The sequence below is a fragment of the Micropterus salmoides genome, unplaced genomic scaffold (genome assembly GCF_014851395.1).
Source record: "Micropterus salmoides isolate LMB-PRFRI ecotype aquatic unplaced genomic scaffold, ASM1485139v1 Ms_hic_scaffold_13, whole genome shotgun sequence".
NCBI classification, from domain to species: Eukaryota; Metazoa; Chordata; class Actinopteri; order Centrarchiformes; family Centrarchidae; genus Micropterus; species Micropterus salmoides.
In genome coordinates, this window is record NW_024040374.1 from 21,914,365 (window position 1) to 21,930,015 (window position 15,651).

Sequence of the window (15,651 nt, forward strand, 5' to 3'; positions counted from 1 at the left end):
GTATGTGTTGTGTATGAGACACGGGATATTGATATGCTGGGAATGAAGCTCGGAGCAGATGGACGGAGCAGGCTGGCCCTGTGTCGATCCTGTGAGCTCTGGCTCCTTCTTGCAGTCCCCCCTTTGATGGACACCGACACACACACACACATGCACACACGCGCACACACACACACACACACACACACACACACACACACACACACACACACACACACACACACACACACGCACGCACTCATATATACACATGTACCAGGCAACAGTGCCGAGTCCAGATTTCACCAACTTGATAATGGTCCTATAGTATAACAAATTGTCGATCATCTTGTCGTTAATAACCAGTATGTCATATTGTAGCTATAGCAGATGTGGCTGGTTAATGAGATTGAATGGAGAAGTTCCCCTGTGGCGTATCAGAGTGGACAGCAGGATTTGGGGAAGAGGGTGAGTAGACTGAAACCATATGTACAATGAAAGGGAGAAAAAGAGTTAAGGCAGAGAGTCCATTACCGTTTTTGAAATAATGCACTTGGTTGAAGAAAGTATTGTTTTACTATCCACTTTTCTGGCATAGGTTTTCTCTTGTCTTTATTTTTGTCTGCCTCTCTCTCTTTGTAGCGCCTCTCACACCTCTCTCCAATTCAAAGCCAACATGCTTGGCTGCATCCCTATCTCTCTTCCTCCTTCCATCTATCTCTATCCTCCTCTGGCTTCTTCTTCTCCTGGTCCTCTCCCCTCCTAGGAGGGGTGGCATAGGGAGTGGAGGGGTAAAAAAGTGCAAGTGCTGGTGAATTGCTAATAGGCAATCATAGTGCTCAGGACAAGGATGCCTACTGGAGGTCTGGGGACCATTAAAGAAACGTCAACTCGGCATAGGTGTGCCAAGAATTATGAGTCAATGGGCACGCAACACTTTTTGGCTCCCATTGGTCAGGGCAGCAGGCTGTAATCTGTCACAATCCTGGAGTTGCTGTGACAGCAGCAGGAGCATTCTGGGCTCAACATAGAGGGTAAAGGAAACATGCAGCTAAGGGTGTGTGTATTTGTGTGTGTGTCTCCATAAATAAGCCTGTATGATTGTGGTTGAGCTCATGTAGAGCCATGCGATAAATGGAAACTGTACAGACACTGACATTATGTATATCTCTTTAATTTAGTCATGTTGGATGTTCAGTTAATTGATTCTGTAAGCAAGTTGTCAATTGTACGGTACCCCTTTAATGCACCTGAAAGTACAACAATGAATCAAATCTAATCCTACAACAACTAATCACTGTGCTTGTGTCACTTCTGTGGGTTTACTCCAAACTGCGGAAGTCAAGTGGACATTGTTCCACCAAGGAGTTTTAAGCGATTTTATTAACCATGCGTGCCCAGTTGAACTCAGATAAAGAAAGTGACTCAAACTGTATCCGGGGGCACTGGTGCAGTTCAGGAAGCGCTGGTATAAAAAAAAAAAGCCATATCATTTGGGCACTCTTTGGCTTCAGTAGACAGGATGCAGAACAAAAGAAAGCAAAATGTAAGTATTGTCGGAAAATAGTTGCGGCTTTGAGTGGAAACATGAGCAATTTGTATCACCTGAAACCCAACCATGTCATACAGATGTGGTGCATGGCTGAGAATGAAGTCTTGTCCAGGGCTTGTTTTGTCTTGTACAATAAGATTTGGTAATGTCACTCCATCCACTAAAATATCCAGCAGTGTCCGACAGATGGAATGAGATAATATGATATTCATATCTATTTATATGTAATACTTCTCATTTTGATAGTTTTAAAAGGTTTTAAACAGAGCCTGATTCTGTATTTTAGGAAACAAAGCCTTAAATTGTTTCACTGTAATTTTTCATCCTATTGTTTCATTTATTTTTACTGATGTAAATGTTAGAATTAAATTGTGATATGGTTCTAGGTCATATCACTAAGTGCATATGCGATGGTGTGCTTACATGCCCGCATGCTGTACATGGAGTTGTACATCATTACCGTAGTTGTAACTCACTGACGGTCAGGCAGGACATAATCTTCAAAGCAAATATCAAGGCAGTAGCCAGATAGGGAACATGGCGCCAATGCATAAGGGCACCTTTAAGCATTAAAGCCTCACCCAACTCTAGATCTGTAATTCTGTCACGGAACACATCCTCTGCCATTTCGCTACTTCCTGCTCACTCCAAACCATCGCTGTGGCACACGCTGGGATTGGCATGATCTTGCCCTTCTGAAGCCACCGGGTTGGGGCTGTCGTCATGATGTTATCTTTCTATGGACAGTTCCTCAAAATGAACTGAAGAGCGTAAACTACATCAAACAGCGAGCAGAATAAGAAAGAGAGTGTGTGTGTGTGTGTGTGTGTGTGTGTGTGTGTGTGTGTGGGAGAGCCCACCAAAAGCTTAAGCCTCCAGTGTGCTGTGCAGATAAGATTCATTAGATAGGTCGGCAAATGCAAGAGAGAGGCAAAGCGAGGCAGACAGAGAGAGGGGGAGATTGAGCTTGCTGCTGCTCCAGCATTTGTTGACACAGATTTACAATGAGTCTCCCACTGCTTCACGCATTACTGTAACACGCCATGTCAATAGCTCTCTGGGCTTGAAAAGCAGCCGTGCCAAAGATGTCTGGGAGTGATGCCCTTCCCCTGATAACCAAAGTGTGGCTCATAAGTCAGGAAGTGGAGGAGAAGGAGGGGTGGGAGAGGGAGAAAAAAAAAAGTTTGTTTTTTGTTCCTCTTTCGCTTATTAATAAATCCCCACCCACTCTTCTCTCTCAATCTCTACATCTTCTCAAGCATCTTTTCATAGTTTTATTTTCCTTTTCTGTCACTTCTCTACGATCCCTTTCCTCCCTCCTTCTCCATCCCCCTCAGTCTTTTACCGCTCTCTCCCTCTATTTCTCTTTATCTCTTGGACGCCCCGCTACAGGCTCAGTAGGACAGGATTTAGGCATTAGCTCAATCCCCCTATCTACTCCCCCTCATGATTGCACACTGTTTCTGTCACCCACATACCCTAGTCCACTGCACAAGTCTTGTAGGACTCAGAGTCTCTCATACAAGTGCTGGTGGAGTGCTTATTCTTCACAAGACAGGAAGACATAATCAAGTGAGAGCGAGTGACAGTGTCTGTGTGAAGGTTTGGGGCAGTGATAAGCAAACTCAGGGGTGAAGGGTGAGATTTTCATGTGGTACTTTGAGTTAATCAGACTCTCTACAGTAGTAATACAGAGTTTGATGAGAACCAACAATAGCTCATACCGTGCAGCTCTGTCTGCTGAGTCATGGGGCGCCACAAATGAGGTGGTTTTGATGTGTGACATTCACCTTCATGAAATCTTGATGAGAGCTGAGTTCTGCTGTCTGTGTAATGAGGGCTGTAGCAGCCAGACAGCTGGCCAACCACTTCAGCTAGTAAAGCTATGATAATAGAGAGGGCTGGAAAGCATTTGGTAGATGAACTTCAGGCTGTTTTTGGGAGGCAGTTAGTGTTTTGGGGGAAGAGATAAACATGAACTTGGATGGTATCAGACAACAGAAGGTCTAATGGTCTTAATCAGAGATGTAGTAGTGGTGCTAGTAGTAATGGTACTACAGATTGCACATGTTTGTGAGTTAGCTGTGGCCTCATTGCTAATTTGTGTATTACAAGAAGCATTCAGTGTAACAGATGGATATCAACAGTTTTGTTCCAAAAGGGGCAATTCAGCCTTTGAGAAAAGTAACACTTACTCGCACAAAGCAATTACAAAGCAAAAACAAATTGCACTTTCTAAACAAGAGCATGCGTTTTTGTCCTTGAATGACAAAACTCATCTTTACAGAATGTAAGTTCATGTTTTTTTTCCTACTTAAAATGCATATCACACCATGGTGTAGAACTTTATACGTATAAATTTGATACCGACTAGCTGAGGTCTGCAGGTGTCTGTCAGTCCATGTCAGCGCCTCAAGCCCTAAATCCTGTTGGGTCTGATAGGAATCCCAAAGCTTATAGTGGCTGCCATCTCCTCAGCACTGACTGATGCTTCTTATCAGAACCACCACACTGCTGCCGCCAGCACATTTTCACATATGGGTAAATTATAACATTTTCTCACAAGCACATATGTGAACACGCTCACATATATTCACACAGGGCAGGGCAGCTAGAACATGAGTACATCAACGGTCATACTTCAATCAGACATAGACATGCACATACCCACTCAACACGTGTATATCAGCATGCACATTGAACCAGAATGAATTTCAGAAAACCCACGTGTGAATGGACATGTGAGATATGTAGGAGAGATGCTTCATATACACATAAAACATCCAACAGCAAATTTTATATATAATAAAAATATATAATATTTTATAATAAAAATGCATTTCTTGCAGCTCATCTATGTCTTTCCCGAGGGTTATGCTTATTTTCAAGCTAAAAAGGCCAAACATTTAATGATTCAATTTCCAGCTTCTCGAATGTAAGAACTTTCTGGTTTTCTCAGTTTCTAGTTATTGAAAGAATAAGTATCTTATGGTTTGGAACAATCAATTTAAAAATGTGCATTTTTCTTACAGTTGGACCAAATGATAGATACATCAATATCAAAAACAATGCAATGCGCAGAACTCCACCAAAGTAATATATCCCCATATATATATAGTATACATTATATGTGTAAGGATGAGTAAGAGAAGCGGTGTAGACAAAAAACTGGCTATTTTCCACCTTTTTCCAGTTTAAGCTCTTTTCTACACAGGGGAACTAGTTCTAGTGTATATTGTGTTGTGTGTAGTTTTACTTTATGGTGATGAATAAAGAACCAGAACTCCTGAACCCGTTTTTTTTTTACAAAGGCTCTTAAAATTGCCACAGTGTTTTATTAGCTGAGTAAAAATGTACATTGTTTTGTTGAAAAAACTGCATCATGATATCATGCAGGACTGTAAAACTACGCCATTACTCCATCACAGTCCTATGTAAAAGTGGTGAGGTGTTTCTTCATATCCAGTAAATTTACAATATTAAGAAATAGTTCATTACCAAGCTGGAGTAAGCCTTTTAAATTTGATCTTCACTTGTAATTTGTGAATTTTTTATTGCTAATGAACAATTATTGTGATTGCAAGGAAGCACTTCATAACTATAAATCATTACACCATGGCTCTCTCTCTACTCTACTCTCTCTGTTTCCCTCCTACTGTATACAGTACAGATTTATTAGCTGAAGCTGGGGCACCCAGACAGCCACCACTCAGCACTCTCTCAGATCAATAATTGGAAATATTAATTATTTCAGCAGAGACGGCCCAGTCAGAAGGGGGCTGTTTATGCTCCCGTTACTGAGCAGTGCAGCAGAATGAGCTTTGATGGCCCACTAATAAGTATTAATGATCCCAGGACAAACATTACTCTATATTAAACCTGAGTGAAAGCCAGAAGACATCGTACATATTGTATGGCTATTAGTGTTATTTTATTGCAAGCACTGCTGTTGCATAACTGTTGTAAAAAGACTTTTACAACTGAGAGATGAGCTTCTGCAAAACCAGGACAAGATTTACTGCATTTTCTTCCCTTCTATTTACTGCATTCTCCTGTATTGGTGGTTCCTCTTTTTGAATTATTTGAAAGTTAAAGACTAGCAAATTTTGGGGCTTGGAATTGCACCAGGTCTTTCAAACCCTTTCCAAAGCAGTATTATTGTCTTGCAACTGGCCCTCTCTGGGGTTTCAGCAGTGTGGAGTCTGGGACTGCTACTGCTCAATCCTGCTAAACTCTACTAGTCATGAACTCATTACAGTCGTAGATAGTGCCAACAGTAGACTCTAAATCCTCCACACTACTAACAGGCCACGTCCTGCCTACAGTTCCTTGACGTCCTCTGTGTAATTTGAAGTCAGAAAGTGGAATGTCTTTTGTGGCTGGAGTCCAGCTTTTTTGATCCTTTTTATGGTTAATAATAGTTTCAGTTGAAAGGCGTTTGCTTCCCAACCAGGCCAAACTTCACTAGGATACTGAGGTATGATAAAATCAGAGAAAGTGTACATCTGTTGAGTTACATCTGTCTACGAAAAAGAGACAAACGAACGGACAATGTGTTTATATTCCAGGCCTATTGCACACTTTATTCTGTTCTGTAGGCCAAGGGGTTTCTATCTCACCCTCCATAAAAACAGCCGCATACTAGTGCTAAGAGCTTTAATTCAACTGACTGGAGGTCTAACTGGGCAAATGAGACGGCTTAATAAAAGCATATGGAACTATAGATTTGTTAAAGCCCTTAGAGCAGTACAGCTTGTCGAGTGAGAACAAGAGAAAGACCAGGGCTTGTAGAAGGAAAACAAAAAAAATGCATTTTCTACTAGAGGAGGAAGATGAAGCATAGGAACTAATTTGAAGGTTGTGGAGCTACTGACTTGTTGAGAATCACCACAGAAGCGTGTTTATTTATTCAGCTCACATTCACTTAGAAAGAAATACCAGACACAAAAGAACCTAATGGAAAGCACTGACTTTGTAAAAATGTCACTAATGTCCTCAGAAAGATGCCCCCCACACCCCCGTCCTTGTTTGCTGTTTCTTCAACATAGTATTTACAGTATTTTATAGTCTCCCACCAACATGTAAATGCAGCATAAGTCAGCACAGACTTGTCAAATGTCATTGTACTTTATTTTTAAATTCCTTTTTTATTTTATTAAACCTGATCAGATCACACGTGTGTTTTCATACAAGAACACACATTCAAAACTTTGGAAGTTTTTGACAGTGATGTATACACCATGTGATTTGTAGAGCTGAAACATGCAAAACAGTGTCTTTTAAGAAAGTGTTTTTCAGTAGACTGCAGCTATGTTTTCTCCATGTGTCGTCAAATGGAAATAATACTGAACAAATTCAGAAAGAACAAATATTTGTGGGAGACAAATTATTCGTGCTTCACTGAATATCACATTTGGATTGAGAACAACCCTAGCATTTTTATTTAGAAAAATGCATTTTTCATTATATTAACACAAGGAATGTCATGCCTGGTTTGGTAAACCTTGTTGAATAAATCAATGTACTGAATTCACATACACATCCTCAGGTAGATAAACCTGGAAAGGAAACAGAACATCAGGACAGCCAAATGAAGCTTTCTCTCTCAATATCTGTTCAAGTTTGAAACGCATTTTCATATTTTTCGGCCATTTGGTCAATTTATAATTGAAAAAAAAGAAAACAGTAGCCTATGTTTTTAGCAGGAGTGTCTATAGGGAGGCAGGTGGTTGATTTGTAAATATACAGTTTTTGTATAGTGGAGTTGTGCTGCTCTTTTTCTGTTTGTGAGAAAGGCAGGGGGCGGAGTCAGAGCAGTAGAAACGCCACTCAGCAGCGAAGCAATCTTATCTAGGAGTTGCAGGCAGCTTTTTCTTTCTCTCTCGCTCGCTTTCTCTCTTTATGTACTGTATCTCTCTTACCCTTCTCTCCATCTCTTGTTGTCTTTTTCCACAATCTATCCCCTTCTCTTCTTCAGGTTCTCTTTGTTACTCCTCCCTCACCTAACCACTCCCTGAACTCGAACTTAAATTAAATGGAGGAGTGTACACGGAGCAGCTGTGACTGTTTCACTCTGTTCATTGTGGGTGTGTCGAGAAGCTACTAGCTCCAGCCCACTAACGAAATGAAAACAATGCCCAACAGTATCTGGAGTTAATGAATGGTCTCCTTGGCAACAGCAGCACTTAATACATTTTACTTAAAGTTACCATGTCTGTGCATGCATATAGCACAAGTAAGTTCTGCTGGAATTATACAAATTTTCTTCATTTGTGTTCAAGGGGAATGGAACAAACTGAGAGTCATCAGTAGTGACTGTTCAGGACCATAATGCATTGCTCTCGGGCAAATAAATAGACCATTAAGCTGGCATGTTGGAGGGAGAGCAGCAACTAGCTTTGGAGAGAGCTGCCTCCCACACACAGGCACCCTGTAGAGACGGCTGAGATCATAAAAACAGCCACGGATTTGGCCTCCTCCACCGTGCGTTTGAGCAAAAATCAACTAGCAGGATGGAAGCATCTTTTGTCCGTTTGACATGTCAAAGGCAAATTCAAAGATTCCATGTGCTGTTGTGGAGGAGCAGAAGGTTGTAAAGTTATCTGTGAATTTGTCTTGCGGATGTTTTTTCCCCCCTCATTCGGAGGTGTTTCTGTCTCAGAGGCTGCTTTGAACGTGTGTGCGATAGTGTCGCGGTTGATTCTGTAATCTATCTGTGCATGCTGTGGAGCAGTGCGCCCTGTGGCTTTTCATTAGCATACTGTAGGGTTACTTTGCCCCTGTTGTACAAGGAAAAGAAAGCACTTGTAGATGTGGAGGAAGAGGGATGGGGAGTGAGCCAAGAAACAAGGAGCTAAAACCTCAACCTTCACAAGCATAACATCCCCCTTGTTTTCCTACAAAGACTTAGCCGGTGCTAGTTATTATTTACGATGGGTAAATTTATGGAATCATTTCAGTGAGGGAAGGTTACTCAGTTCCTCAAGGTGAAAATGGATACGTTTAGCACTTAATGAATCAGGCCTGGGCCTCTCCCCCATATATCAGCATGTTATTAAGACATTTTAAAATCCCATTATGGTGTTTCTCCTTGAACATGTCATGCTTTTATTGGACTGCCCTGTCTTTAAATCTGACCTTTTCAGGCCTAGTCTGAAATGGTACCCAAAAAATGATACATGACAGGGCAATGGAACGAAATATACATATGTAGGTATAAAAATATTAGTGTTGGATGGTTTCCAGTGATCTGACTGAGATGCCCGGTAATGGCAAATAGTTTCTAGCAATAAAAAGATGCTTAGATAGCAGCTACAAATGGTTTACTGTAAATGGCTGAGTGTGGTAAGAGGTTGCTTTTATGTTCCAGTAATCTTGTTATAAATGTGTGCCACTTTTGGCCCCAATTTTATTAAAATGTGTGCGTTTTTTCTCGTTAAATCTATTTGTTTTGGACTGAATCATGGAAGGAAGAGCACTGGTATCAGATCTATTCACATAAATTATATTGTAGACTTTATGCTCTGCTACAACAAATATATACAAATTATACATTTGGATGGGTGTTTAAACAGTATGTGCACTAATACAGTACGTGACGAGGAAGCTTATGTTCAATAAAAAAAATGGTGCTGCAGTTGTAACAAACACATTGTAAATCACAGCTACATTTTTTTTCAAACTTTTCCTCCAAACAAATCGTGCCCAAGTCTGGTGAAATTGTTCAGCTTGAACAACAATAATGAAAAAAGAAGGAAGTAAAATTGGGGAAGGAGGAGAGCGTGACACAAAGACTGTGATGACAGAGGCATCTAATCCAGGCAATGCCATTCTTATCAGGGTCCAGTGGATTAGAGAGAGCCTCCTAACCAGAGAATCCTTCCTAGCCAGACACTCTCCACAGCCCAAGGGCCCGGATCAATAGGCCTGCATTGATCTTTCTCCTCCTGTGGTTGAATTCACTTTTATTAGGACTGCCTCTTCCTCTATCACTTAGACACACATATGAAGCCTTGCAGCCTCTCCATGCACCTGCCATGAAATACCACAAATGCGAATGGACATACACACACACACACACACACACACACACACACACGCACACACATGCACACACATTCTATTTTATGTGTGAAAGAGAGCTGAGTTGTTTTGTTTACATTGAATAACAGGCAGCAGAAACACTATAGTGTCAAGTCAACTTAGCTGCATGATGGGATTTTGGTTTCCTCTCCAGCCAAGGCACTTTGATCAGTATCACAGAACAGCTATTAGTATGGGAGAGCGGGCCTTGACACCTCTGGTTTGTGGTCTCTTGTTGTAGCAACGACAGCCTGAGTCACCAGCGCTAACCTCTCTCTGTTGCTCTTTCTTCTCTCTCCTCCAGATGACTCGCCCCATCCAGGTGAAACCGGCTGACAGCGAGAGCCGTGGAGGTAGTTGTCTTCTTTTCTTCATCATTTATTCATGTCCCCTTTTCATCTGCCCCATCTAGGCTAATTCTTTTCATTCTTTCCCTCTGATCTCATCTGTTCCACTGTTCTCAATGCAATATTCCTTCAGACAACACTCACTTTTTTTCATTCTATTCTGTTGCTGCACTTTTTTTGATCATTACAAACAAAGGTTATCACATAGTTTAAAGCAAACTGTGTTCTGTATTAAATACATTATGTGATTGTATGACATCTTAGTTTAACTGCCAGTCTCTCTGCTTGTGGCAGTTGTAACAAATTTAAGTAGACATGTGTGTAATCTCAGCCCATGCATATTGTTGCTTAATGTATTTGTTTCTAGGTTTGTGGATTCATCTCACATAGCCTCATCCTGCGTGTGCCCTTGTATTGGTTGTAATTGATTAAATAGTCTGCTATTGAAAGAAAGTACATGTTCGATGGGCTTCCCTGCTACCCATCTCTCTTTTCTTGTTCCCTAAGCCAAGTACATTATCGTAGTGTAGCCAGTAAAGTGGCCCACATGTTAAAGCCCACACTGCTTGGTCTATGTGCAAAACACGAGAGTAAATGCTAAAGAGGGAGGGAGAAGTGGAGCAGGAGCACATCCAGCTTGCCAAACAATCAATACATTTGCAGGGTTCTTGCCAAGATCCTCATTACTTGGCCTTAATTCTGTCGTCTTTGATCTCTCCCGTTTTTGGAGGCTTTCATTTGCTCGCTGCCTATCTGCATATATGTTAATGGGATGAGGAGGCATCCTTCAAGTCAGTGGCAGAAACAATGAACCTTGCTTATATATTTTTGGTGAGCATCTTGTGTGTCACCCCATAACAAAGCAAATGCCTTTTTGTTGTTTAAAGAGGGAACGCTGTTTCCAGTCTTTCAAATCCTGGTGGAAGGAGAGAGAGATTTGGAAGTGAAGGCAGGGAGAGAAAATGCAAGCACGATGCCAACTGCATACAGCTGCCGTGCTGCACTTCTGAAGCTTTACCTAAAAACCTCTGCCTGTTTTGGGTGAATTAGGATGGCTGGCCACTTTGGCTGCCGGTCAAATGCACACAATCTTCAAAGGACAGGACAACCCCTTGAGATGGATGGAGGAAAGGCCAATAAAGATCACTGTCAGTGCTCAATGTTCTCTTTCTTTCTTTCTTTCTTTCTTTCTTTCTTCAACCATTCACTCAGAGCTTTACAGGAGTGGTTAGACAAGCAAAAGGGTCTTGTGCTGTCAAGATTGATGTCCCCTATAGCTCCATTGATTTTGCCATTGTGGTGTTGTGTGTCCACATTAACAATGACACTCAGCTGTCTCTTTACTTGGTTGTGAGTGGCTGGTTTTAGAGCTCCCAGGGCACTTTGGTCAGTATGGGGTCCTCTTACTGGCCAGCCGTGGGACCCCACTGAGGAACAAATGTCTGCTGGAACAGACCTGAGAGTTGCACATCATCTTAAATGAACAGGTCAGAGTGGTGCCGCAGGGGCAATCAAGCACTAGCCTGACTTTAACGGGTTAGGAGGTAGAAGCAAAAGGGGGAGAGAGAGGGAAAATGCAGAGGGAAATGGAATGAATTTTCATTTTTTTTCAATCTTGTATTGTCATCCTGCTTCTAATTTACTGGCTTGAGTTATGTCTGTGATTATCATTGGCAAAGATAATTTTGGTTTTCTCCATATCTGGTTCTGTCTTTAGCTGCTCTTGCTGCTGTTGGGTGATGGACTGTGCTGCTGACGCTTCTACATGGTCTACTTTTACAAGCCTTAGCTTCTTATTTGCTCATTTTATTGTGCTGTCTGAAATTCATATAATTATTACTCTCCTTATTTAACATTGTTAAAACTGCCAAAATTACAATTTTGTTATTTTGATCCTTATTTGGCTGCTGTTGCCAGAACTAAGATCAATAACTTCAGGATTTTAAACTCAGCGTAGTGTAGAGGAGCTGGAAGAGCGGATGCAAAAAATATTAATTAGCATCTCAGTGCAGTGGAGGGAGGGACACCAGGGAAAGACCCAGTATGGCCTGCTCTCTCAGGGGCCACACTGCAAGTCCGATAGGGGGAATATATTCCTCAGTGCACACAGTCACACTACAACACACACTCATACTAATTAGTCCCTTAATCTCATTATGAGGAGGACTGTTCAGATCACCTGTGCCAGGTTGGTCGGCCATTAGGGAAAGACCTGTTACTGTGGTTTTATGCCTGCTGGACCTGCGCTCCTCCTAGAGCAACTCTCGCTGTTATTAAGACCAGACAGACTCAGACAGTGTACTTTCCCTGGTTGCTGTTTCAGTAAAAATTTAAACCGCCATCCTATAGTCATCAAAGAGGAAGACACAAGAACGTATTCTCCTAACAAATTCAACTAAATATTTGATGACTCTTGGACATTTGAACAAACTGGTCAAACTTTCAGTACATGGGGCCACTAGGTAGCTTACAGAAATTAAAGGGAAATATTCGGTAGAGTAAATCCATCCAAATACTCTGTCATCCCTTGCTGCCGCCTAACAAAGACACACTGTGAAATGAATATTAATGGGCAATCACCTACCTAATCTAGCAGAACAGCAGCCGTTACACATTGAGCCACCAGCACCGTGAATGGTCTCCGTCACTGATGACGCAGACCATTCTGGGATGTTTCCAGAAGACGTTTAAAGAGGCGCAGCAGGGACCTGTCTCTCTCGTTTTCTCCTCGCAGGTCTCAGATATGAAATAGATTGATTTTCCATCACACATGGCACTGATGACTGGCACTGACTGCTGCTGATATTTCATCTTTGAAGGGCTGTTCAATGCCTCCTTGGATGGCTTGGTGTCCTTACACAGGATTAATCAGCTTTAACCACTTTGATTTCATCGTAAACCCTTTACCATCGGCACCCTCCTCAGCATTCCACCATTACTATCTGTCCATTCTTGTTCCCTCTTTTGCGGGCTGTCATTTCATCAGATTTATCATCTTTTTTTAGATCATCTTAAAAGATCTGGCCTGCTCTCTGCAGAATAAATTGTTTTTCTGTGTAAGTGCTGCAATGTTTGTTCCTTGAAGTTCCAAATTTCCCAGCTTAACCCATTGTTAAAGTTTTGAGCTCAGAGATTGTCTAGAAAGCAGAGAGATGAGCAGGCTAGCTGTCAGATGGGCCTCTGTTGGTGTTTCACCAGGCCTGCCTGGCACAGCTAGAGCTACAGCCCACTGAGGAGGCCTGGATTAGAAACAGGCTCTGGCATTATCAAGGCAGGCCTGCCGCCCACGCACACACCCACACAGAGAGGACAAACAGATGAACACATACATACCCATACGGCTCTGACACACACACACGCACACACAGAAACACACACTGTCTCTAATGCATACACACACGCAGTGGGAAGTTGGATGTACATAATGATAGGAACACGTGTGCACACACACAGGGGCGTGTTCGGTATAGGTATTTACACACAGACACACACACAGTGTACATATATGCTGAATGGAATGGGTCAATTTTCTTTTCATGAGCTGTGTTTCATGTTGCGGGCCAAACAGCAGCGTTGCATTGTGTTTGTGTGTTTACTCCAACTGAAGGACAATGAAAAGGTTTGCTCCAGTTCACTGAGATGTGACGGAACAAAGAGAGAGAGAGAACAAGAGCGAGAGGCAATAAGTTAAGAGATTTGGAATCTAGATTGAGAGAGCAGGTTTACATGCTCTGTTGCTGTTCTGTGCTCAGTTTTTGATGATGAATTTATCTGGTGTGAAAGACAACAGAGTGGTCCATGTATTAAACATCAGTGGTGTTCTCCTTTCCTTACTAGAGAGACGAGCTCCCCATGTCAGAGCAGCTCTGTAATGAACCAAGCAGGAAGGCCTCTAAGCTCCACTGATCCCCCTTAGAAAAGAGAGGAGGAATGAAGGAGAGAAGGGTAGTTAGAGGGAGAGGAATGGGGGGTGAAAAGACAGATGGTGAGAGTAGAGAGGTGGTAGAAGGGAATTTGTACTGAGAGACTGAAAGTGGAAGGGGTGGGGGGGGTGGGGGGCAAGTGCAAAATAAACAGAGAAAAGTGTGGATAAACTAGCGAGAGGGAGGGGTGGCAGGGGTGAAGCTGAACAGTATATCTTCTCCCTTTGGAGAGAGGAAAACTATAGATTACTGCCCACAATGTTCTTGGCTGGGCATAAATGGAGAGATCTTGAAATAGTAGGGAACATGTTCAGAGGTTGTGGGGATCAGGGTGAGCTAATCCAATGGTAAGGCCAGCTGTGGGTCACTCCTTTGGAGCTCACACTCACTTGTCCAAATCCCCTCTGGTGTGCTTACACAAACAATACAGATACACAGGCCTTGGCTAGCCCAGAGTTCAGTCAGCCAACTCCAACGAGCTGGCCTGGGATGTTCAGGTCACTCTGCCTGTAAGCTCTTAAATTTAACCTCACATCAGCACAAACTGGTTTGTTTTAAAGGGGAGGCGCTGGGGGTGGGGGAATTAGGTTTATGGAAGACAGACAAGGGGAGAGAAAGCAGGAGAGCAACAAACAAACAGAGCGAGAGAAAAAGATGATGGAATCATTTCTATAGGGATGTGCTCTGCTCCTGAGGGTCAGATTGTGCTGAGGCTGTTGGAGTTATGCAGAGTCAGTGGAAGAAGTAGATCACAACAATTCGCTAATACACTGGGTAGGTGGAGATCAATTAGCCTTATCTAACAAACTACTAATGATAATGCCAATGCAAAACTTGCTGATATGGCAAAAAACTACGAGAGAAAGCAGAGTGATGATGTAATGAATTTAGCTAGTTGAAAGATGCAGTATTTCTGCAAACACAGTGTCCCATACTCTTTTTCCAACAAAATACACTATACCTGCAACTTCTGTGGTATACTCAGTCAGCACATGCACAGATGGAAGCAGCAGCTACTTATGGCATGTAGACAAAATAACAGAAACACCTTAAAGCATGATATTGCAGGTAATGCATAAAAATTACAATGGCTGACAACAAACCGTAGAACCCCAAAGGTAGCATTTATTGCAGGGCTGTTGTATTGGATTGCATGATATTGTACAAGTGTTGCTGTTATTGCATTCACCCCCTGTACTTTAAATATGCATACATAAATAAATCCAGCTGAACACACATTCATCCTCACTCCCCCTTTTTTAAAAACACACACATCCCTTCCATTCCATCCCTTGTTCATTGTGATGGTCTCGTAGCGTAGGCGGATCAGCAAAGGTTACTGTTGAACACAGAAAGGAAAGGTCAGAAATCATGTTTAGTTTTCCTGGGGCCGGGAGGTAATTCCAGCCAGCAGATTGTGTTCAGACGAGCAAGCAGGCAGGGCAGGCCAGTGGTGGAGATGCTCATGCAGAAGGAAGCAAGGCGGGGATGGGGACAAGGTGATCCAGTCAGCCACTGCCTCCCAGCCCCTTCGCTGTCACCCTTAATAACACCCTCTGCCTTATCACCGCAACAATCACCTTGAGAAACAAACTTGTCTTCTTTCAGAGAGGGATAGAAATGGGGAAGAGACAGCCCCCGTATGCATCTGGTCTGCCATACTCATTACAGATCCTCAACCTCTTTGGGGAGAGACAGACTGCAGATCAATTTTGTGCTCAATTCTCTGAACTTTATAAGTCATTCTCCCTCCCCATCTCTCTCTCTC

At 42.4% G+C, this 15,651-nt stretch overlaps 1 protein-coding gene across 1 annotated transcript in view; it reads left to right on the forward strand.

The window, feature by feature from the left end:
* Positions 1–15,651, forward strand: part of celf5a (cugbp, Elav-like family member 5a) — a 181,898-nt gene that overhangs the window by 94,589 nt on the left and 71,658 nt on the right. The window contains exon 5 of the mRNA XM_038716210.1: positions 9,918–9,966. Coding sequence (XP_038572138.1) covers positions 9,918–9,966 — 49 coding nt within the window. The remainder of the gene's footprint in view (positions 1–9,917; positions 9,967–15,651) is intronic.